Source organism: Cryptomeria japonica, chromosome 7 (assembly GCF_030272615.1).
Source record: "Cryptomeria japonica chromosome 7, Sugi_1.0, whole genome shotgun sequence".
Taxonomy (NCBI): Eukaryota; Viridiplantae; Streptophyta; class Pinopsida; order Cupressales; family Cupressaceae; genus Cryptomeria; species Cryptomeria japonica.
Window position 1 is genome coordinate 686,216,388 of NC_081411.1, and position 27,312 is coordinate 686,243,699.

At 36.4% G+C, this 27,312-nt stretch overlaps 1 protein-coding gene across 2 annotated transcripts in view; it reads left to right on the forward strand.

Annotated features, from left to right (window-relative positions):
- LOC131078497 (E3 ubiquitin-protein ligase listerin) overlaps window positions 1-27,312 on the forward strand; it is a 101,168-nt gene that overhangs the window by 43,931 nt on the left and 29,925 nt on the right. The window contains exons 4-6 of one of the 2 annotated variants that reach the window (XM_058016219.2): window positions 12,828-12,905; window positions 13,018-13,115; window positions 13,299-13,401. In XM_058016219.2, the coding sequence (XP_057872202.2) occupies window positions 12,828-12,905; window positions 13,018-13,115; window positions 13,299-13,401 (279 nt within the window). The remainder of the gene's footprint in view (window positions 1-12,827; window positions 12,906-13,017; window positions 13,116-13,298; window positions 13,402-27,312) is intronic. The other variant, XM_058016220.2, reaches the window with a different exon arrangement.

The following is a 27,312-nucleotide window of genomic DNA, read 5'->3' on the forward strand; positions in this document are numbered from 1 at the left end:
TGTTGATCTTGCGACACACACTACAGTTGCTGTTGGTATCAAGGATCATGGTGTTTACAAATTTGTGGATACAGGTGATTCTCTTGAGCATGCCTTCGCAACAAAATCCTCCTCTATCACCCGGCTATGGCATCAATGATATGGTCATCTAAACATTCATTACCTTGCTCAGCTTGTTCAGGAAGATTTAGTACATGGCCTACCTGATATTCAAACTTAGAATCAACAAGTTTGTGAAGCTTGTCAGGCTGGGAAGCAGCACAGGACACTGTTCAAGGATGGTGACTCATGGCGAGCATCTAAGGTACTACAGTTGGTCCACGCTGATGTATGTGGTTCAATGAATACTCCTTCTGTAATTGGGTACAAGTATTTCTTACTTTTTGTTAATGATTATAGTCGTAAAATGTGGGTGTACTTTCTTAGACAGAAATCAGATGTGTTTCCTATTTTTCAGAAATTTAAGGCCTTGGTAGAAAGAGAGTCTGGTTTTTCTATTATTACTCTTAGGTCTGATAATGGGGGTGAGTTTTGTTCTACTGCTTTCTCCACTTTCTATGATACACATGGCATAAAACGTCAGTTAACCACACCATACACCTCTTAGCAAAACGGCGTTGTAGAAAGTCGCAACGGCACTAGTACAAAAATGGCCAGGTCTATGTTGGAACACAAAAATGTTCATAAGAGGTATTGGGCAGAAGCAATGTTTACTGCAATCTATCTCCTTAATAGGTCTCCTACTCATGCTGTTAAGGGGAAGACTCCTAAGAAAGCCTGGACTGGTCGCAAATCCAGGATCAGTCATTTGAAAGTTTTTGGCTCTCTTGCATATGTTTGGATTCCAGATGCCAAGCGCTCTAAGTTGGATTCCAAGAGTCAGACGCTTATGTTTACAGGATACAATGACAACCATAAGGCCTACCGGTTGATTGATGTAGACGCTTTTAAGCTTTATTTAGCATTTAGCTTTTTAGTTAATTAGCTTTTAAGCTTTATTTAGCTTTCAAGCTTAATTTAGCTTTCACGCTTAATTTAGCATTTAACTCTTTAATCTTTTACTTTAATGTTACGTTCTAATTATAGAACATCGTCTTGTAACCTCTATATGTACATGTGTATATCGTTCAATGTAATTATCCGATTATTGAATCATTCATTCAATTTATTTTTCATGGTATCAGAGCGGGTCGATGGGATTCTTTAAAGTTTGGCGAATTTTTTAATAAAAATTCATGGCCTTCTTTCTGGAATATTTTCTAGATTTTTTTTAATTGTTTTTTTATAAAAAAATAATTTTGCTTTTTTGAAGGCTTTTTGAGGGTTTCGAGGGTTTTTGGTTCATGGGCAAATTTCTTTGTGTTGGGCACCAGTTAATGTTTTTTTTAGGGTTTTGGAGATTTTCGGGCCTGCAACCTGGAGGTTTTTTTTGCAGATTGAAAATTTTCCTAGGGTTTTTGCAATTTTCGACTAGGGTTTTGACCCTTAAGTTCAAGTCAAAATTTTATTTTGGTTGTAGATTCTTGGTGGGTTTTTCGAGTCCTCAACTGGGTTGTCGTTAGATTTTTTGGGTGCATCGTTTTCCGTGCCTCAATTTTTGAGCGGTTGGATTTGCATTCTGATTTCAGATTCTTGGTGGTTTTTTCGAGAGCTTTTCTAGGTTGCTCTCATATTTTTATGGGTGCCTCGTTTTTCGTGCCTCAAATTTTGTGCCAGTACCTATGGTTTTGGCGATGCCTAGGGTTTCTGTTTTTTTACAAATCAGATATTATTTTTTTGCAAATTATTTTCTTTTTTAATTTTTTTCAGAGAAAAAAAAGAGAAAATTATAGATTTCAGATTTGCAGAAAAATATTTTGGTTCTTTCCAGAATTACATGACTTGGGTTTCGTGCCAGATTTTTGCCTTGAGTTTTGTGCCTACATTTGTTCCTTGGGAGCTTGTTGATGTGTTTTTTATGCACATGCGAACACAGAATAAAATACCTAAGGTACCTTATCCTCTCTTGAATAAAGCTCCCAAATGCTGAAGATATCGTAGAAGGATCAATCAGAGAAGCTTCAAGGTTCTTGTATGTAGGATCTCTATGTGTGGATAAGCTCTTTGTGGTATGATGTGATTTGCTGGAATCACAAGTGGACTTACACTCAATGACCTGAACGTCTGATTTGCTAGAATCACAAGTCCTACTAACTAACTGGAAGACAAACAAAAGGCAAAAGATGCAAGGTTCAGGAAGTCTACTCTACTACCTAGAATGCGAGAAGATGGATGAATGACTAGGTGGAGTCCTACTGGGCTGGGTCTCACCATCAGGCTGAACAATTCAACACCAACTCAGTGCGATCTTCTAAGGGATGCTTCTAATATGTTTAAGTTGTACACCATCTGACAATGATCACCATTCAAGAAAATGCATGAAACAATAGACGTGTAACGACTTATGATTAAGCTCATTCGTTCCAGTTGACCACGCAAGGCGCACTTACCATCAGCAAGAGGCTAGTGGTTTGGATTAGACGGATTCCACACAGGTGCATTCAACAATTTCCTTCATTCGATCTAATCATCTACCATCTAGAATTGAAGATTCAACAAGAAACCATGCATATTGCAAGAAACGACACACTTCACCATTACTTCAATGAAAATGGAGTTTGTTTACAATCAATGGCAACAATTTCTTGCCTTGTCCTCCTATTCTACTCTAATTGCTACTCTATCAACTGACTATTCACCACCTAACTACTCTCTATTCACTAACTCCTTTCTATTTTCTCTCTATTCTCTATTCTATTAGCCTTTTCAAATGAAGAGTCGAGGCTTATATAGTGCCCATAATACAATTCGATGGCTAAGATCAATTTGAGATCAATGGCCAAGATTCAATAATGAAAACCCTAATTAGGGTTTGTTACAACCATTACATAGCATTTAATGCTTGACCAATGATAAAATTACATTTTTAAGACACGTCTTATCCGGAAAATTCAACCAATAGATAGCTGGGGTAGGTACATAGAAGTTTGTGCCACCTCCCATGAGTTAGGTACATTGAATCTGGACATGCGGAAGTGGACCAATCCGACTGGAGGAGTGATGACTGGGATGCCACCTTGTCTGACACTTGGTTGATGCCAATTTGATGTTGCTGAGAAGCTAGCTTTAATTAACTCTTTTGAAACTATCTGCTCCTTCAACGAATCCTTGCTCTGACTTCTTTTTTCTTTGATGTGCAGGACGACTGATTTACCTCGCCTTGGAATGCTGGATTGGAAAAGGTCATTCCTGATGATGCTTGACCGGAGAAGGCCGTCCTTGTCAATACTAGACTGGAGGAGGTCGCCCTTATCCTTGCTTGGTCTTCTTTGATGATATTGAGCTGGAGGAGATCATCTTTGTCCTGGATCGGATCTTCTTTGATGAGAGCCTGCCAACCTGTAGATCTTCAGCCTTAGGTGTCGCCATCTTGATACCTACACAACATTTCAAAATTAGTTCTCAAGCATTATATCTTGAAGTGTAGAAATCTAGACTTAAAAGGAAGATTTAAGATTTTAATTAGGAAACTTCATGATAAATCTAGAGTTATCATTTCCTAATTAACCATGCAACACTTAGACTTTTCTTAAAAAAAAAGTCTAAAAATCAAACCTTGAACAAGGGTGTCAAGATGATTTTGCCATACCTTCTCTTGAGTATTAAACTCTAAGAAATGATGTAAAAATAGATGAATTTCGCTAGGCAAAGTTTAAATCATAGCCTCCTCTTGGATGAATCACGCCTCCATTAACCTCCAACACTTAGCAAACTTCGCTTCCAATCTTCTGGATTTCGCTCCTCAAATTGCTCCTCAATTAGTAGAATTTCGCCTCCAACATGCTATATTTCGCTCCTCCAATTCGCACTTCCAACTTTGCACTTGAAAAAGGATGAATGAATGATTAAAATTTGAACAAAGCATCTCCTATTATATAGAGCGCTCACCCCTTTGCTTCCTCTAGGCCGACTTGGCAAAAAAGGAGGTAAAAAATAAGTAAAATCTCAAAAAAGGGGGCCGACTTGGCTAATAAAAACAAAATAAGGCCTTGAGCGCTTTATTAAAAATTAATTTTAAATGCCTCCAAAATAAATTTCGATTTTCTAAGGCTTAAAATCAATTTATTAAATGCCAAAATGCTTTAATTTAATGCTAATTTAATTTTAATTTTCCAAATGCCTCAAAATTAGCAATTCTGGCCATCAAATGCAATTTGGAGAATGTTAACTTTTAAAACAAGGCTTGATTAAACTTCATGATGATTTCGCCCTGGACCCTCTCTGAGGGTCAGGAGCGATTTTCTAATTTTGGCCTTGAATACTTCACATTTTGACTTGAAAATCTCCTGGAGGGTAAATTGATATCCAGTTAATGCGTTGCACTTCAAATTTGACATTTTGCATGAGGAAAAATAGGTGGAAATGTAAATTTCGCCCTGGACCCTCAGCAAGGGTCAGGAGCGATTTTTCATTTTCTAGTTGGAATCCACCTTAACTTGTTTGTTGAACTCACAATGTCACTTCCAAGATCCATTCCCTTACACTACCAAGTTAATTTATCAACAATTTTGGAGGAAATAATGTCCTTAAAGGCAATTTCGCTCTGGACCCTCTCTAAGGGTTAGGAGCGATTTTTCATTTTTTGCTCAAATTTAGCATTTTTCAACGTCCAAAATCTCTTCAAGACATTTCAACTAGGCCTTCTCACTGACTTGCAAACTTAGCTCTATCCAATTTGAGAGAAAAAGTGCACTTTTGGTGTTTTTCGCCCTGGACCCTCAGCAAGGGTCAGGAGCGACTTTTTGGTTTTAGGCATATTTCTCCATCCTTTGGACTCCAAATTGCTTCTAATGCATAAAACATCATATCCTCTTCTTATCCACACAAGATTTTGTCTCAATTCCACAAACAAAGGAGAGAATCATGAAAATTTGCTCTGGACCCTTGGCAAGGGTCAGGAGCGATTTTTTCAATTGCCTTCAAAATCTCCATTCCCAACGATTCTTTTTCACTTCAAGGCAATTTAAACATCATTTTGAGCTCATGTCTAGGCTTGTCTTTTATCAAACTTGGATGAAAAGATCATATATTAGGTTTTTCGCCCTGGGCCCTCTCTGAGGGTCAGGAGCGATTTTTGATTTTGGCTTGATTTCCTCTTTTGTTGATCATCCAAATTATATTCAACGGGTAAAACATGCTTTCCTTCATCCATTCCAACTATAAAAATCACTTTGACCTTGCAAGAAAAATGCACATTTGAAAATTTCGCTCTGGACCCTCTCTGAGGGTCAGGAGCGATTTTTGCTACCTGGACCAAAATGCTTCACTTTTCATCTCGAAATTTCTTTGCCAAGGAAGATGTCGCCTTGCTTCATGCTATGAACAAGTTCTCATGTCCAAGAAAGGTCAAAAAATGTGCACATAAAGAAAATCGCTCTGGACCCTCAGCAAGGGTCAGGAGTGATTTTACCTTTCCTGGGCAACCTTCATCTCATCATCTTCAGTCAAGTTTGGATACTTTATCATGCTCATTTCATCCTTCATCATGCCTTTGACGTCTCGAATCGACCAAATAAGGCTAGCAATGACCTCTATAAGATTTTTCGCCCTGGGCTCTCTCTGAGGGTCAGGAGCGATTTTTGTGTTTTCAACAAGGTCCTTCATCATTTCAAGTCAAAACTCCTTCAGGTGGGTGGAGAAAGTCATTCGTTTCCCCTTCATACTCAAAACTTGGTCTCTTTTCACTGCAAAATGAAGGAAATCAAAATTTCGCCCTGGGCCCTCTCTGAGGGTCAGGAGCGATTTTGCTTTTATTGCCCAAAATTCATCAATTTGCAAGCGTCCAAACCTTTGAATGATGTTTAACCTTCCTTCCAAGAGACCCTGCACATAAAAATTTAGCCAAAATTAGTGACAAATAGGCTCAAATAAAATTTTCGCTCTGGACCCTCAGCAAGGGTCAGGAGGGAATTTCACAATCTAGGCTAAACTGCTCAATCTTCAAGTTTCAAATCACTTCACAAGGCAAGGTAAGATCGTTTTCAAGGCCAGGAAAAAGGTTTCAAGTTCAATCAAGGTGGCAAACGAAGTTTATAATGAATTTCGCTCTAGACCCTCAGCAAGGGTCAGGAGCGAGATTCGCTTTGGACCTCCTGAGAGGGTCAGGAGCGAAATTCGCCTTGGACCCTCAGGAAGGGTTAGGAGCGAAATTTGACTTTTTGAACTCTCCATCAGGATAATTTTTATGGAATATAACATTTAAGTAATGTCACTTATACTTTAAGTTATATTCCATATATACTTTCAGGATGTTTGAGAGTGGTTTTAGACCTCCAGGAGTTATATTGCAAAATCTAGATTTTGGAGGTTTTTCAGTTTCCAGACTTAGCCAAATTTCAGGATCAGGACTTTCTAGACTTAGCCAAATTTCAGGATCAAGACATCACTCCAGCAGGACTTGCTATCCAGGTAGATCCCCTTGGCGACACTCAAAACGCAAAGGCTAACAGACAAAACCCTAAAAGACCTAAAAACAAACCCTAGAAAGCAAAAAAGCAGGGGTCCCCATTTGCGATGGGGCGATGTGTGAAATGGTCACAACAGAGCTGTTATTTTTTTATTGTTGATTATTTTTCTTCCATCTAGGGTTTGATGCTACTTCTATTCTGATTTTTTATCAGAATCTTCTGTCTCATTCTATGTGCCTTCATTAGGTTGACCACATTCAACCTCAATTTCTGTGATGGCATCTTTGACCAACATCATGTTGGAACACAGTTAGAAGTTCAGTGGCCTCAACTACAACACTTGGAAACAACGCATGTTCACCATATCTGAATATCGTTACCTTTATCAAATTGATTTAGGCCAGACCTCGTCTTACATGTCCCAGGGTTTTCACGATTTTTTCCTGAAAAACTGTTTGTCGGTTTTCTGATTTTTTTTCTTATAAATTATTATCTGTCATCCGCAAAGCTTGCGTGAGATTTCTAGGTTTTCACGATTTTTTCTTCAAAAATTGTTTGCTGGTTTTTACGTTTCTTTCCTCAAAAATCATCTGTGATACGCGAAGTTCGCGTGGGATTTGTGATATGCGAAGTTCTTTGGTTTTGATTGATTTTTCTCCTAAAAAATCGAGCTTTGTTGCAGTCAGTTTTGGTCGCACCTGCCAGGGCGAAATTTGCAACCGTGGTATCTTGCAGTCAGTTTTGGAGTTGGTACTCTTCTGCAAAAGGGTTTTCTGATTTTTTCCTCAAAATCATTGTTAAAATAATATTAATATTTTCTATAATGGTCATCTTCTATTTTTAGTGGTCATCTTCTATTTTAAGTTGTCGACTTATTTAGCTTGTTAAGTTAGCTTTTTATTATGTAATTAGCTTTTAAGCTTTATTTAGCATTTAGCTTTTTAGTTAATTAGCTTTTAAGCTTAATTTAGCGTTCACGCTTAATTTAGCATTTAGCTATTTAATTTTTACTTTAACGTTATGTTCTAATTATAGAACATCGTCTTGTAACCTCTATATATACGTGTGTGTATCGGTCAATGTAATTATCCGATTATTGAATCATTTATTCAATTTATTTTTCATGGTATCAGAGCGGGTCGATGGGATTCTTTAAAGTCTGGCGAATTTTTTAATAAAAATTCATGGCCTTCTTTCTGGAATATTTTACAGATTTTTTAAAATTTTTTTTTTATAAAAAAAATGATTTTTCTTTTTTGAAGGCTTTTTGAGGGTTTCAAGGGTGTTTCTGGTTTGTGGGCGAATTTCTTTGTGCTAGGCAGCAGTTTGTGTTTTTTTTAGGGTTTTGGAGATTTTCGGGCCTGCAACTTAGCGGTTTGTTTTTGCAAATTGAAAATTTTCCTAGGGTTTTTGCAATTTTCGACTAGGGTTTTGACCCTTCAGTTCAAGTCAAAATTTTATTTTGGTTGCAGATTCTTGGTGGGTTTTTTGAGACCTCAACTGGGTCGTCCTTAGATTTTTCTGGGTGCATCATTTTCCTTGTCTCGATTTTTGAGCTGTCGGATCTGCATTTTGATTTCAAATTCTTGGTGGGTTTTTCGAGAGCTTTTCTGGGTTGGTCTCAGATTTTTTTGGGTGCCTCGAATTTTGTGGCAGCGAATTTGCCTTGGAATTTAAAAACAGTCAGCGATTTCTGCTAATTTTGTGGAAGTTGAGAATTTTGGTGTCTTTTGGGCGCCGTTTATGTTGTACATCTGACCTACGGTTTCTGCCCCTTATTTTTTTTGCGAAAAAAAATCGTCAATATTTTTTTGTTTTTTTTTACAAAAAAAATCAGAGGTATTTTTTAATTTTCTGCAAATTATTATTGTTTTCTGATTATTTTCAGGAAAAATTCCAGGTTTTAAGTTTGCAGAAAATTTAATTTTTGGGTTTCTTCCAAACCTCAAAATTTGCACCTTGGAATTTGTGCCAGAATTCTCCTCCAGGGTTTCAGATTTTTTGTGCAGCTACTTCTATTCTGATTTTTAATCAGAATCTTCTGTCTCATTCGTTGTGCCTTAACTAGGTTGACCGCGTTCAACCTCAGTTTCTGTGATGGCATCTTTGACCAACATCATGTTGGAACACAGATTGAAGTTCAACAACTGCCACAACACTTGGAAACAGTGCATGTTCACGATATTTGAATATCGTTGCCTTGATCAGATTGATTTAGGCCAGACCTCGTCTTACAGGTCCCAGGGTTTTTCACGATTTTTTCCTGAAAAATTGTCTGTCGGTTTTTTATTTTTTCCACAAAAAATCATGGGTTAGTTTTCACATTTTTTTTTCCTCAAAAATTGTTCGCAGGGTTTTGAATTTTTTATCTTAAAAATTATTATCTATCACCCGCAAAGCTTGCGTGGGATTTTTATGATTTTTTCCGCAAAAGTCATCTGTAATACGCGAAGTTCACGTGGGATTTGTGATTCGCAAAGTTCTTTGGTTTTGATCGATTTTTCTCCTAAAAAATCGAGCTTTGTTGCAGTCAGTTTGGGTCGCACCTGCCAAGGTGTACATTTGCAACCATGGTTTCTTGCAGTCAGTTTTGGAGTTGTTACTCTTCTGCAAAAGGGTTCGCTGATTTTTTCCTCAAAATCATTGTTTCAGGCTTCAGTAATTCGTGTGTGCCAGATCTCTAATTCGCTTGTGAAGGCTACATTTGCTTGGATGGCTTTTGGTACTCTTGGTCATTTACATTCTACAGATCTTGGGAGGGTCTTTTTAGCAGCAGAGTGTTCTTTGCATCTGTGATCATAACACCTACAGTGTTTTCTGTAGAGTATTGAGTACGATGACCATTAGGGAGGGTGTTAAAATAATATTAATATCTTCTATAATGGTCATCTTCTATTTTTAGTGGTCATCTTCTATTTTAAGTTGCCGACTTATTTAGGTTGTTAAGTTAGCTTTTTATTATGTAATTAGCTTTTAAGCTTTATTTAGCATTTAGCTTTTAAGCTTAATTTAGCTTTCACGCTTAATTTAGCATTTAGCTCTTTAATCTTTTACTTTAACAGTATGTTCTAATTATAGAACATCGTCTTGTAACCTCTATATATACGTGTGTATATCGGTCAATGTAATTATCTGATTATTGAATCATTCATTCAATTTATTTTTCATGTGGCAATATATCCTTTGGCAGCATATGAAGTTGTGTAGCACGTAGGTTTTAACAGAAATATGAATATACAAGATGATATTTCTTTGTCACAAAACTTAAGACTGTTGTCAAATCTTAATTTGGAAGCAAAATCATGCTTCAAATTGGGAACATGTATTTGCGTCTTTCCTAATGCTATTTGATTCCCAGCAACAACTGAATTGGACATGCCTGAAATTACTAGAATAAAACATCGCTCTGGCTGCAGAAATAAAAGCCTAGAGCCTTCTTAATTTTCTTTGCCTTTACATAGTGATTGATGGGCAGTTAAGGGGTAGCCTTGGTTATTGGCATTGTCAACCATTCCCTCTAATCAACAGCACTCTCCAACATAAGCAATAGCAGCAAAATGTATGACTGCATCAAATGCATTGTTTTTGAAAATTTTACAAACAGCTCTGTTGTCACCTTCAAATGTTTTTCTCTAAAAGCAAGCAATCATCTGCTAAGGTGATTTTTGATGTATGTATTTGGAATATATGCCTCCTTGTTTTAATGTCTGGTAGGGATAACACTATCTTTGTTCTGTTCTTTGAGGATGCAACAAAGCAGGGCCAAGTCTCTCAACTTGGTTTGTTGCCAGAATACCCTTTCCATCATCCCCTGAATCAATCCCATCTAGTTGATTTGGCAATTTTAAAAATAGTTAATTCAATTTCAGGTTCACCACCTGAATATGCATCACATATCTTTTTTCCAACCACTTCAATTCGTTAATGAAAACAAATGAACAGGAAAGCTCATCAGCAACTCAAAACAACTGTTATCTTCACTCAAAATGGTGGCTTTTGGAGCACATCAAGCTTGGAACAACTTTGAGATTTCAACGCTTTCATGCTTTGCAATGATCTTTTTTTTACTTTTAATATTTGTTTGCAACTGCAAAATGTCTTAATCCTGTTGCCACTTGGAAAGAAGTTGCCTCCTCTTTTCCTCAGATTCTCCCTACTCTGGAATTACTTTGTAAGTAGATAAGTGAATGCAATAGCAGATTGAATGACAACAGGGAAAGCTAGTGGGAAGGCTTGGTCTGGTCACAGCTATGCTAAAGGAGATCATGAGCTTTTTGTTGCTGAAGCATTTTCTTCATCCTCTTCATAAACAAGAAACTTCTCTTGGTAAGTTCTATTCCCCTTCATATCTTCATCTCAAAACTGTCACCCCCATTTTGGATGAGGCCATCTCTTGGATATCAATGACTCTAAGACAGGATTATAGTTGGATGAGAACCTGAAGCCTTAATGACATGCATCTTGCGAAGTGTATGTAAGGTATAAGAAAAGAAATTGATGCTTTGATTTGAGGTGCATAACCATGTGCTGAAACATCACAACAGTCATACAGATGAAGTGCCACCTTCTTATTTCAGGGTCTATGCCCAAAATTTCACCTCACATTTACTAATGATTATTGCCATGATCTCTTGAAATGCCACTACCAAGGTATTCGCCACTGGGAAAACTGAGGTACATATATCAGGATGCTTACATATTTCCTTCATCAGAGTATCTGTGTGTAAGCTTTGTGTCTGCATTCATGATGAGCAGTGATGAGGAATGATTTGATGAAGAGATCATGGGTAACAAAGATATCTAGTGTGGAATTTTCGCAGTTAATATAACTTCTGGCGAACTGCTTCACAGCGAGGCCTTGGTTTGTGTAACTTTGATTGAGACTTACTAATACCTTCCTCCATTCTTGGGCTTGTCTGTAATGATGTCAGGTCTGCACTTTTAAATTTGCAACTGGCATTGAACTAGGAACCTTGTGGCCTTTTGGAAAACATGGACATACTTTTACATTGTCACCTGGATGATGAAGCACTGCAGTTTACTAATGCACCCGTGGTAAAATTGGCTTGCTTTTGCAATCTTCCTTATATTCACGTGTTTGGCAGTTACATATAACTTTTTTAATTGCATGTGCCCAATTGAGTTCTTTAATGTGCTTCTTCACAGCAAACTTTAGAGTCATTTTAGTGGAGGATGGAAGGCTGAAGAACACCTCAAGTACTTGAAATAAATTCATAACCAATTAGATTGCGGCCCCTGCAATTAATGGATAAAGTTTGAAGTACTTTGGAGTGGAGGGCCAAGAACAAAATGGGCATTTATTTTATTATTAAAATACCCCATCAGGCATGCCACCATTGCCTTATGAATCCACTTTCTTTGAAAATTCAACTTGATAGAAAATATAAAGTCCTCATACTACCACTTGACCAGAAGTTTAACATTATAGAGGTTAAAGCAACGTGAATAGCAGGGAATCAAATAAAACATCTATGAAAAGTTAACAAAATAAAATGGATGGTTCACTATGAAAAGCAAACACATGAAAGAACAAGTAGAACGCCCAAGTTATAGTGGAAGAAGTCTAAAACCTTCTAAAAGGGGGGCTCAACTTGTCAATTGAATGATCAACACAGAATAAAAACGATGATTATTGCACTACGAACTGATTGAGTATACAGAATATCATGTTTCAGAATGATTGGGCTTACTAAATCAAGCTAGCAAAATACTTGTTAAATTTGGGTGGTTAACAGGGAGATAGGTTGCTGAAATATCATAGCTCCCTTAAGATTTTGGAGATATTGGGCAAACCGTGCTCTCTATGGAAGGTTCTGAAATTTATTGAATGTTATGAGAACCGTATCTTGTGGTTGATGGAGAATGAAGGTTTTCTTAGTGAAAGGATCAGTATACATCAAAGGATTTTGATTGTAGAGTTGAAATAGATCCGCTAGAGGGGGTAGTGGACTTGAAACTCTCGCTTGTAAGGATAGGAAGTCAAGCTGTTTGAGCATAGTGATGGGTTTGACTAGTACCTGCTGTGGCTATCTGGTGCGGATGAGGCTTATTTGAATTAGGTGGTTATTGTTAATTGCTTTTGAGTTAAATGTTAATTAATTTTTCTTTAGTTTTACTGCACATTTGTATGTCTCCATTCATACACAGTTCTTTCAATCAATTCGTTTATAAATTCTCTCATTCTGAATCTGAGTCTTTTTGTGCTCAAGATATTGATTCATGGGTCTTTTATGCTGGCTTTGTCAAACGTGTTACTAGATATGAACTATTCTATTGCTAATTATATCATGTTTGACACAGATTAAAGCATTGACATCATTGAGTAGTCTTTTCAGACAGTGTTCTGCTAGTGATCTCTGTCAATTAGTACCACAGTGGGTATGATTTTTTGGTTTTTAATCATATTCATTTAAGGTTTACCTTTTTCAATCCTTGCTTGTGCTTTATTATCTTCTGAAATTTGACATATCTTATACTTTTTGCATTGTAGGTGTTTGAATATAAAAGACTCGTACAGGATAATAACAGACAGGTCCGTCAGACAGCACATGACGCAATGGCCAATCTTGCTATTACTATTGGGTTTGTGTAAATACATTTTGCAATATAAAAATTTCATTTAGATTTCTTGTGAGATTCCATTGTTGTACTTGTGGATGATAACTTTTTGTTTGCATTTTTCTTTTAGTTTCTGAATTTAAATAATTAGGAATGTTCTTTTCTTGATCTATCTATCAGGAGTTTAAGTATTTATCTTTTCTGGTTATTCAGGAGAAGTCTTGCTCCACATTTGAGGTCTCTAATGGGTGCATGGTGGCTAGGTCAGTTCGATCCATACACAGAAGTAGCTGAAGCTGCAAGGCGTTCTTTCCAGGTTATTTTGTAATCTTAATATAGACCTAGTTTATTTTTCCAACATAGGTCTCAACCTTGGTAGTTGTGCTGGCAAGCAAAATGAAATTTGAGAGGTTTCAAAAAATTGAAGTACATTTGAGCAAAAAGATTCTAGGAAAAACAAAATACATATAAATTCTAAAAAAACAAACATTCTAAAACAAGTAGTTTAAATTTAACTTTCTTTATATGGAAATTTCAATTTTTGGTATAAAAAATATAAAAATGATGTTGATCAAGTTAAGGGAGAGGTTGGGTCAACATTCTCTCATTTTCTGGCCAAGGTACTATTTTGAGTGTGGCGGAAAAAATGAGAAGAAATGATTTCTTTTCCGCAAGGAGGTTTTTGGCTACTATGGTCTTAACATAGAATGGAGGTCTATACTTGATCCACTTGTCCATAAGACTGCCTTGCTGTTCTAGTTATGTTTTTTCTAGGCCTTTTCTTCTACATGAATGGAAAATTGCAGCATGCAACATCTTTCCTTTATTTTTTCAAGTTAAAAATTGTACTAGGTTTTTTAGCTTCCCAACCTTAATCTATTTGAGAGGTTAGGGTGGCAATCTGGGATGAATTTTATCAGCCTAACTTCTAACTTATTTTAATTGTCTCCCAGTGAATTTCTTGTTAGATTGCATGTACCCTTGGTAGATTATTTGGTATCCTAGTGTGTGCAGGGAAAAGTGATTTAAAAAGGAGTGCATTCAGAAAGAAAAACACTAAAAAACGCTTATCAAAGCAACATCAAGATAGGACGAAAGAAGACTAAACAAAAACAATATGCAAACCGAATGTAGCACAAAGTAGTCTCCTTGATGCAACAATTTGTCCTTCGATATTGGATTGGATGTGTGCTCACTCAAGATTTCAGCAGCATAACGATGCTCCAATGCAAGATGGGTGAGATAGATAAAAACGGTTAAGAGTTGGATTTATAGGATTTGGATGAGATTGGATGAATGGTCAAGATTGATTGTTTAAGATCAAGGGTTGAGGATGGATGAGAGAAATAAAGGAATTAAAAATTCCTTTTGGAGTACTTGAGGGAACAAACCCATGTGCTTGATGTGATGGGAGGAGTTGACTTCACTTAATCAAGGATTAAGTGTGTGCAAATGATTAGGGAGTGGGTTAGGTGGAGATTAAGATTAGGATTATGATGCAAGTGGGAAAGTTAGGAGAATGCAAGTGGATGGGGGTAAATAGGATTTTTGAATTAATTTTAATTCAAAATTGGAGATAAAGGATGATGAAGATTTTAATTAAATAAACAAGGGTATTTATTTAATTAATGGATGAGGGTCTAAGGGGTAGTGTTGAATAGGTAAATTAATTGAATTGATTACCTTAGGAAATAGACTAGAGAATGGAAGAATAAAGATGTTTAATTAAATGATAATGGATTGTTTAATTCATAGAAATAGCCAGAATAGATGAAAAATGGAAATAAATTGATCAAACGAAACGTAAGTGATCAATTTTAGGCGTCTACACCTAGGAACTGTCTATCCTTCTTAATTATCACAAGTGTGAAAGCAACTTTTTTGACACTTTATATTACCTTGAAGTAGAGATGAATTTCTTCTTTACTCTTTGGTATATGATGTTTCAGATTTTAGCTATCTTTTTTGCATCCATGTTCTAGAGGGGTGTTACGGTGAAGTGACAATTCTGTACATTGGCTGGTAGCCCTAGGATACCTTACTGTGTGCTCATAGTCAGATTGGTCTAATCATGGTTGATTCACTGATGATAGTTTCTTTTTGTCAGCTTTTATAGTGGTCCTAGAGCTGATTTTTAAAAGTGAGTTTAATGTTTATTTTTAATTTTCACCCTTTTCTTTTCTTATTGATCATTTCTTTAATCTAAATGCTGTAAAGCTATTGTCGTTTTCAAAGTAGAAGACAAAATTTGTTTTTGTTATTGAAAATAGACAATTTTTGACACTCAAGGTTTCATATGCATGAGAGTGAAGTGATAATTCTGTACATTGGCTGGTAGCTCCAGGGTACCTTACTGTGTGCTCATATCAGATTGGTCTAATCATGGTTGATTCACTGATGAATGCATTCTTTTCATCAGGTGGTCCTAGAGATGATTTTATAAAGCAAGTTAACGTTTATTTTTCAATTCACTTTTTTCTTTCTTCTTTGTTGATTTTCTTTACTCCAAATTCTGCGAGTCCATTTCCCTGTTTAAATAAAAAGAAAAAAATCATTTTGTATTAAAACAGGCCATTTTTCACAACTAAGGTTTTATATACGAGCTGATGACATTTTCTTCATGGAGAGGAATCTCTCCATTAATTATTCATGTCACTAAATTAGCTTGGATTTTGGAAGCCAAGACAAGACATTCAATGCTATTTAGGGCATATGAATTTTAGTTACTTCGAATTTCTTAAATATTAAATTACAAGAAACTAAAAAGAATAAAATAATTTAATTGTAATGAAAATGCATATTATAAACGAACTAAAAGAAGCTGAAAAATACAAGTACATAAAATCCATGATCCAACAGTGAAAGACATTGACTTATTAGTCATTAATGATTACATAGGGATGAAAATTCTAAATTGAAGTCCAGATTCCAATATTATATTTTAAAATTATATTAATTATCAGTTATCATCCATCATCAACTACAAGTTTGAAGTTAGGAACTGAATATTATTGATCGCCAATATATAGGAATTTTTTTTTTGTTCGATTTCCGCAGCAATGTTTTGTATCTCACACTCTAGGATACATTTTCTGGTTCATTTGTCAGTGTTTCTCATCCTGATGATGGATCATGGATGGTGGACTAAAATGTTGGTGCAAAAATTGTACGTAGTTTATTTTTGTAGAAATTTAGCAATCAAATCTCATGGACTGTAGAAACTTAATATTTATAACTGAACATGTGTCGTAGTTAAACCTCTACTAAACATTTCCTTGTCTTGTCATTTATAGACTCATTAGCTCATTTTTTCTCTTCTCATGCCATGTTTTGGCATTTTCTTTTATGAAATTTATCTATTATTGACATAGACATTTCATCCTTGTCATAGCATTTTGGCAAATGTCTCGAGTTATTGAAACATGTTAAAATTCAAACCACGGTAAGAAGATACTGCACTCAGTAAACATCCTAATCAGCAAACTGAAATGTGAAACAAAAACTGTTATCTTCTTAGTATGCTAACCTGCAAAATAAATCTGCTGAATGTACATAAACCAATGAATAAGATGAAATCAGAATTATGATCTTGCTATTTGAATATTCCTCTTATTCTTAGCGTTTTTCTGTTACAAAAGTGAGTGCCCATTCTTAAAAAAACCTACTGACTTGGGCACACAAAAACAGAACTAAATAAAAACTGCTTCCACACCTAGAATAAAAAATTGAAACAACAAAAATAAAACAAACTTAAAAAACATCAAAGAGCTGACTAGACACTTGTGCTTAAATTTAGGAAAGCTAACACTGAATAAAAGTGTCAAATCTATAGCGGTTTAATTTGCTAAAAATAGAATATTTCTGACAACAACAATAAAGCAAACTTAAAAAACATCAAAGAGCTGACTGGACACTTTTTCTCAAATTTAGGAAAGCTAACACTGAATAAAAATGTCAAATCTATGGCGGTTTAATTTGCTAAAAATAGAATATTTCTGTATCCAATCTTTAACACTAACGAGCTGCTGCCATGGCTGGTAAAATTTACAGCTAAGCAATAAAAAAAATTAAAAAACCTGATAAAAATTTGTTAATACCCATGCATAATGCATTTTTCAAGATAGTGAGAGGTGAAAAATACAACTTCTAATGCATTTTTCTTCTCCAAGTGTTTTTGCACTCTGATTACCAATTTGTCAAAAGGATGCCAAATAAGAAAAAGTGACATAGGTTCATCAAATTCATCATCATGGACAAATTAAGTAGGAGAGATGCAGCCTTCAACTAATATATAGCTTAAGAAAATGAAACTTAATAAAAAATAGTGATAATTGAAAAGTCACCACACTTAGTAGGAACCTGTTGGTGTTTCCAACTGATTGTCCAGGAGTTCCTATGAAATAGCCAATTTCAATCAACAGACTCCATGGATTAGTCCCCAACGAATAGGAATCAACCCAAGGTTGATATCCTCTTTAGTTTTGGCTTTGCGGGACAAGGTGGTTGAACCTATATAATGCACAAAAGATCTACTGCAAACTATGGACAGACATTGTGTTTTATAGCAGATAACTTCCAATGAAAATGTACCGAGGAAAGATTGATCAACATCAAATTTGGCTACACTCTTGGTTTATCAACATTTATTAAGCAATTCGAAGCCAATCCTAATCTAAAACTACACCTAACAATAGGAATTAAAACGATTTTGATTGTTGAAGTGTTATCATGTGGTGTGATCCAAAACATTGATAAAAATTAAACATTGATAAAAATTTGTTACACAATCAAATCTAGAAACTATTAGCAATATTCAAATGGATTGTGGAAATCTTATAACATTGTTGAAGTGGAAATCTAATAGCTTTAAATCATGAACACACTCATTTAACAGATTCAAACTCGAGTCATTGGATTTAAACATTTATGCTTTACACAAATGAATCCACTTCTGCAATCGCAAAATTCTACTCATAGATTCTGTTGATGTGTTTTTTTACGCACATGCGAACATAGAATAAAATACCTAAAAGTATCTTATCCTTTCTTGAACAAAGTTACTCAAATGCTGAAGATTAGCTTAAGGATCACTTGAGACAACTCCAAGGTTTTTAAGTGTCAGGAACCTTGACATGTGGATAAGCTCTGTTGGTTGATGTGATTGCTAGTATCACAAGGGGACTTACGTTGCATTTTCGAATGCTTGAATCGCTGGAACTTAGATCATCTTATGTTGCAATTTTGCGATGCTTTTTTGTCCTAAACTAGATCGAATTGGAAAAAAAAGGGCAAAAGATGAAGGGTTGAGAAAGTCTATTCTAAGGCCTTGTAAATCAGACCCCTAGCTGAATATGATCAGTTGAATCTATGAATTGCACTTCTACCAATTGTCTAAAATGATCTCAACATACTAAAATTAGAGTCCTCTTAAAATGTCTCATAAAGATAATGGATGAAATGCTGGATCGATCTTGTAATAAGACCCAAAATGAATGCCATGAACTGTAATTCAGACCTGAAAATGTCTCAGAACATACCATTAATCGAATGAATGGATCAAATTGTCCTGTTGCTAAACAATAACCCTGTCTCCAATTTCGATTTGTTGATCAACTCCATGTCAAGTCGCTACTAAAGTTGCTGACTGTATCTCTCATTTAAATTCAGATTGCTGTCAGAAATTGGAATTGCTTCCACTGTTGTGTCAAAATTGCTAGCTTAGAACTTATGAAGTCAACCTCAAATGACCTCACTATGGTATGCTGATAGCAAATAGTGATAAATTCGCCACTCAAAATGAGCAAAATTACTGCTGATAGAGTGATTCGATTGACAGAATATGGGGCGGATTTGATGTCAAAATCAAGTTCGCTGGTCGCTATCCTCCAATGGCCTCAATTTGGATGCAAGTCTGATTGAGTGGAGATTATCGCCAATAATGTATTTGGTGATTGCTAGAATCAAGATCGCACTTCACAGACCGGTCACTGTATCAATTCAAAATTTCTCCACACTCAAATCGATCCCTATCAAGAGCTTGAATTAATAACTGAATCGCTAGACAAAGCAAAATTGCTGATGATCAGAATGCAGTGATGATTTCGCTGCCTAATGTGGATCGAAATTGCTGTCAAACAACTCACTGATAATCAGAAGATGAAAGCGCAGATGTAAAGGCAAATCGATTTAATTTGATTAAATGAAATGATCAATTTTAAGTTTATTGTTACTCAAGAAGTTTGAGAACTCATCACAGCTATTGGTGAATTTCATTTAATGCATCAATGCCAATTACGAAATGATAATTGCAGATTGTGGTGCATAGGGGATTCCAACACATCGATTTTCAAAGGTAAGGCATCATTTATTAAATGAGGTCCAGTTAGAATGAAACGTTTTGCCACCTTCATTCAATATCCTGTTTCAAAATCATGGCACTTGGGAGGTAAAAACGCACCCTTTTTATTACATACTTGATCATTGCTTTGAATATATTGTATCTCAATGGCGAGCTTCACACCCTTGAATTCAATCAATTGAATGCTTATCATTAAGTGCGATCCAATAATGCCTTTGTATAGGGCTTCAAATTTTACAATCTTAGCAACTTAGTGCGATTAACATTGCATTATTGAATGCCATCATTTACATTCATCGAGTTAACAAATGCATCGCTGCCGTGCTTGCCACGTTCGTTAAATATCACTTGTTTGATCTTTAGTAAAATACATTGAATTTTGTCTCCAAATATTTAATCACCGGCTTAGAACTTTTAAAACTTTGATTGTGATAGAGCTGGCCGCTTTGCATTGAATGATTCTCATCAAACTTTGCAGTATCACAGGACATCGATCTTAAATATTTGTATTTGTGCAACCATTCTCATTTAATGCCTTTTGATCAACCACTTGAATTGATTTTTGATCTTCAAAATTTCACATTGAATGTAGCATCGTGTGGAGTTCACCTTTCCATCATCTTATTCGAACTAGACTTGATCAAAATTTGCTTTCATTCATATCTCATTGTGGTCAAAGTTATGGTGCCGAGAGCAATGACATGGGGTGCCGATAGCAATGACAGGGGGTGCGGATAGTAATGACAGCCTAAATCATTTTCATGCCTTAGCCAAATTTTGATGCTTTTCAAATTCTAAAGGTGTGGTCAAAGTTATGGTGCCGAGAGCAATGACATGGGGTGCCGATAGCAATGACAGGGGGTGCGGATAGCAATGACAGCCTAAATCATTTTCATGCCTTAGCCAAATTTTGATGCTTTTCAAATTCTAAAGGTGAATCGCTCAACTCACTACATGCTAGATCATCTCACAAGAAGACTTCGACACTTATTTTAAGCTATGACAAAGCAAAGAGGGGCCCCCATTTGTGATGGGGCGATGTGTGATTTGGTCACAATTGTTGAAATCAATGAACACTGAGGGGGGGGGGGGGGTGAATCAGTGTTTTACAATTTACAAACTTATTAAGCTGATCCTTAAACCATCGGATGCAGCATAAGAATGAAAGCAAAGTGCAGAAACATAAGGCAATCAACCACACAACCATAACACCAAGATTTTTACGTGGAAACCCGGAAAGGGAAAAACCATGGTGGGATTTGAACCCACAAAATTATTATACTATGGCCAAAAGTATGATAATATTACATAAGGGGAATGCACTTGCATTCAAGCACACTACCTAGAGCTCACTGCTTAATTACAAAAGGGCTACAATCCGGAGGAAGGCTCACTGCCTTACAGGCTATTACAAATGATTACAATGATGAATGAACTGAAGTATAGCATCTAAATATGCCAAAAAGTAGTTTTAGTTAGGCTCTAATGAACCTCTGCAACTGTTCTGTCTCTTTGCTCTGTTTTCCTGCACTGTCATACACCAGAGCGCCAAAATTTTCAATCACATTCACCAACCTTCACAAACTAGCTCATACAGACTTCTCACACTCTCCTTATATATCAACATGCTCAAATGAATTTGTCTTATATATCCACACCAATAAAATGAATCATTTACCATGTTGGCTTCCAAAAACTGCATAACACCCAACATGAAACGTGTAACCTTAAGTCGGCTCAATCCGCCCACAAATCCATATGTGGACCTAAACATAAAGATAACCATCTTCATATGAGTCGGCCCAATCTCCTCGAACACGAAACCAATCACCGAAATCAACCCAACAATTCCGCATCACACGTTAAACCAAAATAGCTCTGCTCTAACTGAATTATCGGATACTGGACCTTTAATCTTGCTCATTAATCAACACCGGATATCAGGATCACAAGATAAGCTGCCTCGAACCTCGAATCATCTGCCATAATCATCGCAACCAAAGTTACATCACCAATATCAAGATGTGCTCAATGATCTCATGCTCTACCGGTTATTGAGTTCCACTTTCCAGACTTATGCGTTATGAACAATATGACTTCCGGTAAGTCAAATCTATGTACACCGGATGTGATATCTGAACTGGGTTGCCATCAGTGACAACTCCTAAGCATCATTCATGCACCAATCTTCACCGTAACAGTGTCTCTTGCCAACAATCTCCCCCTTTGGCATTGATGGCAACACTATGAAAAATGAACTGTACACTCAAAACTGCAAAACTTCAAAATTTCAAACTCACCAAGAATCCACAAGCTCCCCCTTAGAATTTGCACCATTTTTCACTTTGCTCTCTACCCCTTTGACAGCAATGCCAAAGATAGGAATCCGCCAAAACTTATATACAAGGATACGTACAATTGCTTACAAAAATTTGAAAATGTTAGCAAAAATTGTCATAAGGGACAACAAATGGTTATCCCATGCCTTCTTCAAGCTCTCCAAAATGCTGATCATTCCGCTGAATAGATAAGCGTGCATCTCTGCTCCCTATCTGTCTGTCGAAACATGCTTATTCAAAGCATCCTTAGCATCTTGCATGCTAATCATCAAAGAATCTATCCGGGGAGTGATAAGACTCCTCACTTCTCCTACTCTACCCAAAATTTTGTCCTTCTCCTGATTAAGACTCTTAATTTTATTCAAAATACTCAAAACTTGTGGTTCAAAACTTGTGGGACTGATTGGGGTGCATATGACTGTGATATGCTAGCAAGCTGCCCTTCACATTCTTTTATTTTCTTGTCAATGTCTATAGTAAACTTGGGCAAAATTAGACATGACTTGTATATATTACCACCTTCATCAAGTGCATCTTGAATACCCTTCAGTGCAGTTACCAAACTGACTCTATCATCCTCAATCATCCTAAAAAATTGTTTTAATCTTATAGCATTGAATTGATTTAAAATTCTAGTGTTTGCTGCTTTCTCCAAAGACTCAAAATGAGAACCTACAACATTCAACATACTCTTAAGCTTACTAGAGGGATCAGATGTGTCCGGTTTGAAAGATGGCAAAATTTTCTCCAGGATATCTCCTGCCAATGTTATCAACTCTTTGTTTGCTGAATGGGACTTAAGTAAGTCCTCACTGGCTTTAGCTTGTGCGAGAGTTGCTAACTTCAATGCTTGAATCGAAGATAAACAACTCAAATCAGTAGGCCCTTGACCAAAATCATCTGAATCAGTAGCAACTTGTTTTCCTTTATCAGGTATAGTGCCTCTTGCCACTATTACTAGGGCTTGATCTGCCTTCTCCTCTCCTTTCTCCTTTTCTGCCACCTCTGCACTAGCATCATTACCATCATCCTTATCCTTATTCGCATCATCTGTCTCCTCAATTGTCTTCTTTGAAACGACTTCAATCACCAGAGGATCCTGTACAACTTCACCGAAGTCATCAACATTATCAACAAGATTATCAACTGTGATCTGTACCCTGGGCTACTCTTCCAAAATAGCTTTCTCAGATGATTGATCTTTTTACTTATCAGGATCAACTTCATGCACTTCCGGAACAGATGTGTCATGTGATTGCTCTCTCGGATAGAGCCTCACTGCCAGTCGCACGTCTATAGCCTCGACAAGGTTATCGCTGTAGACCTTACGAATATTGCTCCACTACCGAACGAGCCTCCATAGCCTCGATGGAGTTATTTGCATATTCCCATAGCCAAATACTTTGATTTTTCATTTTATTTCATTTATTATTATTATTATTATTATTTTTTTCATAATTTCGATTTTTCTTTCCTTTTCCTTTTTCATTTTTCGTGATATTGCTTTCTTTTCTCATATTTTCACTTGCTATTTGGTTTGTTAGCAATAAAGCTCACTAGGGTTTGAGGAATACAGTGGCGTTGAAGCAAGACTTTAGATTTTTGCTAATCACAACTTCACTTTTGAATTGCAATGATCCGGAGTTTATTAGTAGAAATAGAAAGGTGTCAGCATCTAGGCACAATAAGTGACTTTTCTAAGTTAAGTACAAATCCTAAACAAATGATAACACTAAAAGAACAACTTCGGATTTTGGAGATCCTCATGAAAAATCATTTGAGAATTATCAAGATTTAACGAGAAAATGCCAGTGTGTGTTCGAGTATGATCGCCTTCTCACTCGTGGGTATCCCTCAAAAGCAAACTAAGCTAACAAAGACAAACCAAACTAAAACATTGTCTGTACTGGATCCGCGTCCTCCAAGTACTCTTGCATGAACTGCAAAGTGGGAATCCTTACTTGGATGGGAAAGACTGTGTCTTGGCCATACACAAGGTGGTAAGGTGTAGTTCCCATGGAATTCTTGATTCTAGTCTTATCAGCCTGAAGGGCGTACTTCAACTGCATGTGCCAATCTTTTGGATTTTTGTCTAGTAGTTTCTTGATGGCACTCAAAAGGTTTTTGTTTGTCGATCAGATAAGCCATTACCTTGTGGATACTAATTCAATGAAAACTTAAGGGTAATGCCATAGCCAAAGGCCCAGTTAGAAAATTTGAGTGAGGTAAAGGCAGAGCCGTTATCACAAACAAGGGCATGAGGGCATCCAAATCTAGTAACAACATGTTCTTCAAGAAAATCAATTATAGCATCAGTAGTGCAAACTCTAAGAGTCTTTGCCTCAGACCACCTAGTGCAATAATCAGTAGCGGTAAGGATATACTTGTGTTGTGCTGGAGATGGGGGATTGATCATACCAATAAAGTCGAGACCCCTTTGAGCGAAAGGTCTTACTTCAATCACTGGCTGCAACGACATGGCAGGGTTCCTCTTGCGAATGGCAGCTATCTGACAGGTATGGCATGTTTTAACATGTTGGTGTGCATCTTTGAATAGCGTGGACCAATAATAGCTTGCTCGCAGGAAGTGATGAGGACTAGCTAGAGCTCCTCCATGTGTAGTTCCAAACTTGTTATAGAAATGATCCAGAATGTCCTTAGCTTCATTCCTTCCAACTCATTGTAGATAAATCCCTTCATAATTTTTCTTGTATCACATAGATCCATGTAACATGTACCTTTGGCTTTTGATTTTCAATGCTCGCTTCTGTATTGGATTCAAATTTGGGGGGCACCTTTGATTTAGCAAGTAGCATATGATATCTTTGTACCACTCATCGAGACTGATGTCTTGAAGTTGATATACCTGTTGTACCAGTCCTGGTCCATCAATTGCAATTGTCTGTGTAAGTGCTTGCCCTCGCACTAGCTTAATGGGTTGTATTTCAATATCGTATTCTTGGATAGTGGTGATCCACTTTCCTCTTCTTTCACCAAGTTCGTTTTGCATGAGTAGTGTCTTGACTGCTATATCTGGGACAATGGCATACACTTTGCTTCTTAGGATGTAATGACGAAATTTCTTGATTGCTTTGACAAGTGCTTATGCTTGCTTTTCAACATTGGGATATCTTAATTCAACATCTATGAGTGGTGAACTCATGAATGCAATCAGATGCTCATCCCTTTCTTCAGTTCTTTGAGTTAAAATGGCCGCACACATATGTTCAAATGCAAATGAATACAAATAAAAGGGCTTTGTATAATTTGGACTTATGAGGACGGGAGCGTGTTGACGTGTATTTTGTACACAATCATACACAGAATAAAATACCTAAAGGCATCTTATCCTCTCTTGAGAAAATAGTCTCTAACTGCTGAAGATTCGCATAAAGGATCAGTTAGGTAGACTCCAAGGTTCTTTGATGTAGGGTCTCTACGTGTGGACAAGCTCCAGTGGTATGATGTGATTTGCTGGAATCACAAGGGGACTTACATTGAACTTCCGATCTGCTTTGCTGGACACAGGCTCTAACTAACTTAGATTAAAAAAAATGGAAAAAGGATAAGGGCGAAGAGAGGATCTAATCCTAATACTAAGAATGTAGGAGCAATGATTGATTTTTGATGAAACTCTAACTAGATCTTGTTTTGACATCAATGGAACATCTACACAAGACTAGTGCGATCTTCTATGGGAAGCTTTATGATGTTCAAATCATCATCGCAGGCATAGATACCATCCAAGTTGATGCATATCAATGAAGAGGCAACAAATTGAAATTGAGCTTAGGCTGAATGATTCCAGTTGACTACGCAAGGCAAGTCTGTAATCAACAAACTGCTAGTAGTATGGATGTACGAATTCCATCATTAATCAATCGCATTTCCTCCATTCATCTAATCATCTACCATCTAAGATTGAAGACTTCAACAAGAAACCATGCAAATTGCAAGAAAAACGACATATTTCACCATTACTTCAATGAAAATGGAGTTTGTTTACAATCAATGGCAACAATTTCTTGCCTTGTCCTCCTATTCTACTCTAATTGCTATTCTATCAACTATATTCTAACTCTTCCAACTATTTACAACTCTCTCTAATCATCTAAAATTAACCCTTACAAAATGAAATGCCTGGGCTTATATAGTGCCCACAATACAATTTGATGGCTTAGATCAATTCAAGATCAATGGCCAAGATTTTACAATGAAAACCCTAATTAGGGTTTGTTACAACCATTACATAACATTTAATGCTTGACCAATGATAAAATTGTATTGCTTGGACACATGTCCCTTTTAGAAAAATCGACCAATGGATAGCCGGGGTAGGTACATCGGAGTTTGTGCCACCTTCCATGAGTTAAGTACATTGAATCTGGACATGCTGAGATGGACTTCACTGATTGGAGAAATGATGACTAGGACGCCACCTCATCTGACACTTGAAGCTTGCTAGATATTCAATTTGATGTCGTTGAGAGGCTATCTTTAATTAACTCTTGTTCTAACTCCTTTTGTCCTTGATGTGCAGGATGACGATGTACCTCGCCTTGGAACGCTGGATTGAAAGAGGTCGCCCATGTCTTGGCTTGATCGTCCTGGCGAAGACCGTCCTTGATCCGGCTTGATTTTCCTTGAAGAGACCTCCATTTGACGCCTACACAACATTTCAAAATTAGTAACATGATTTTGCAATACATAACATAAATTAGAGAGCAATTTTTTAGGAAACTTAATGATAAGTCCTTTATTAATCATTTCCTAAAAACGATTGAGCTAAGGCAAAACAAAATTTCAAAATTCAAAATTAAGGCAATGACGATCAAAATTTGAAAATAAAACAAGAGATCTTGCCATACCTTACTTGAGAGCTTAACTCTAAAATGCAAAATGAATAAAATTCGCCTAGGCGAAATTGAGGTATAAATAGTCTTCAATGTTATCTCCTCAAAAGATCAATTTCGCCACCTTTGGATTTCAACGTGATCTTCAAGTCTTGCCTCTTTGACAAATCGCTCAAATGGATCTTCAAGTTCGCCTTAACAAATCCTCCTAGTCTCGCACCTTTGACGTGGTCTTCAATCCTTGACAACTTCGCTCCAACGAAGTCTCCAAGATATCGCACCACCTTTATTAGTAAACTCCAAATCGCACTTCTCCCTTGTCTTCCTTAATTCGCATGTAGAAGGATAAAATGATGATGTGAAAATGAAATCTTCCACTCCCCATATATAGCGCTTGGATTGCATTTATCCCTTAGGCCGACTTGAGGATATAAAACAATTTTTTAAATGATTTTTAAATGATTTAGCAAGGCCGACCTCCCTTTGTAGCGCTTCAAATTTGATTTTTATTAATTAATTAATTAATTATTAATGCCTTACGTTTTTAATTTGCAAATTTCGATTTTTAATAAAGGCAAAATAATTAATAAAAGATCAACGCCACATTAAATGCCAAATTAAATAGGATTTTCAATTTTTTATCGAACTTAGCATTTAAGGAAAATTTGAATTGCTTA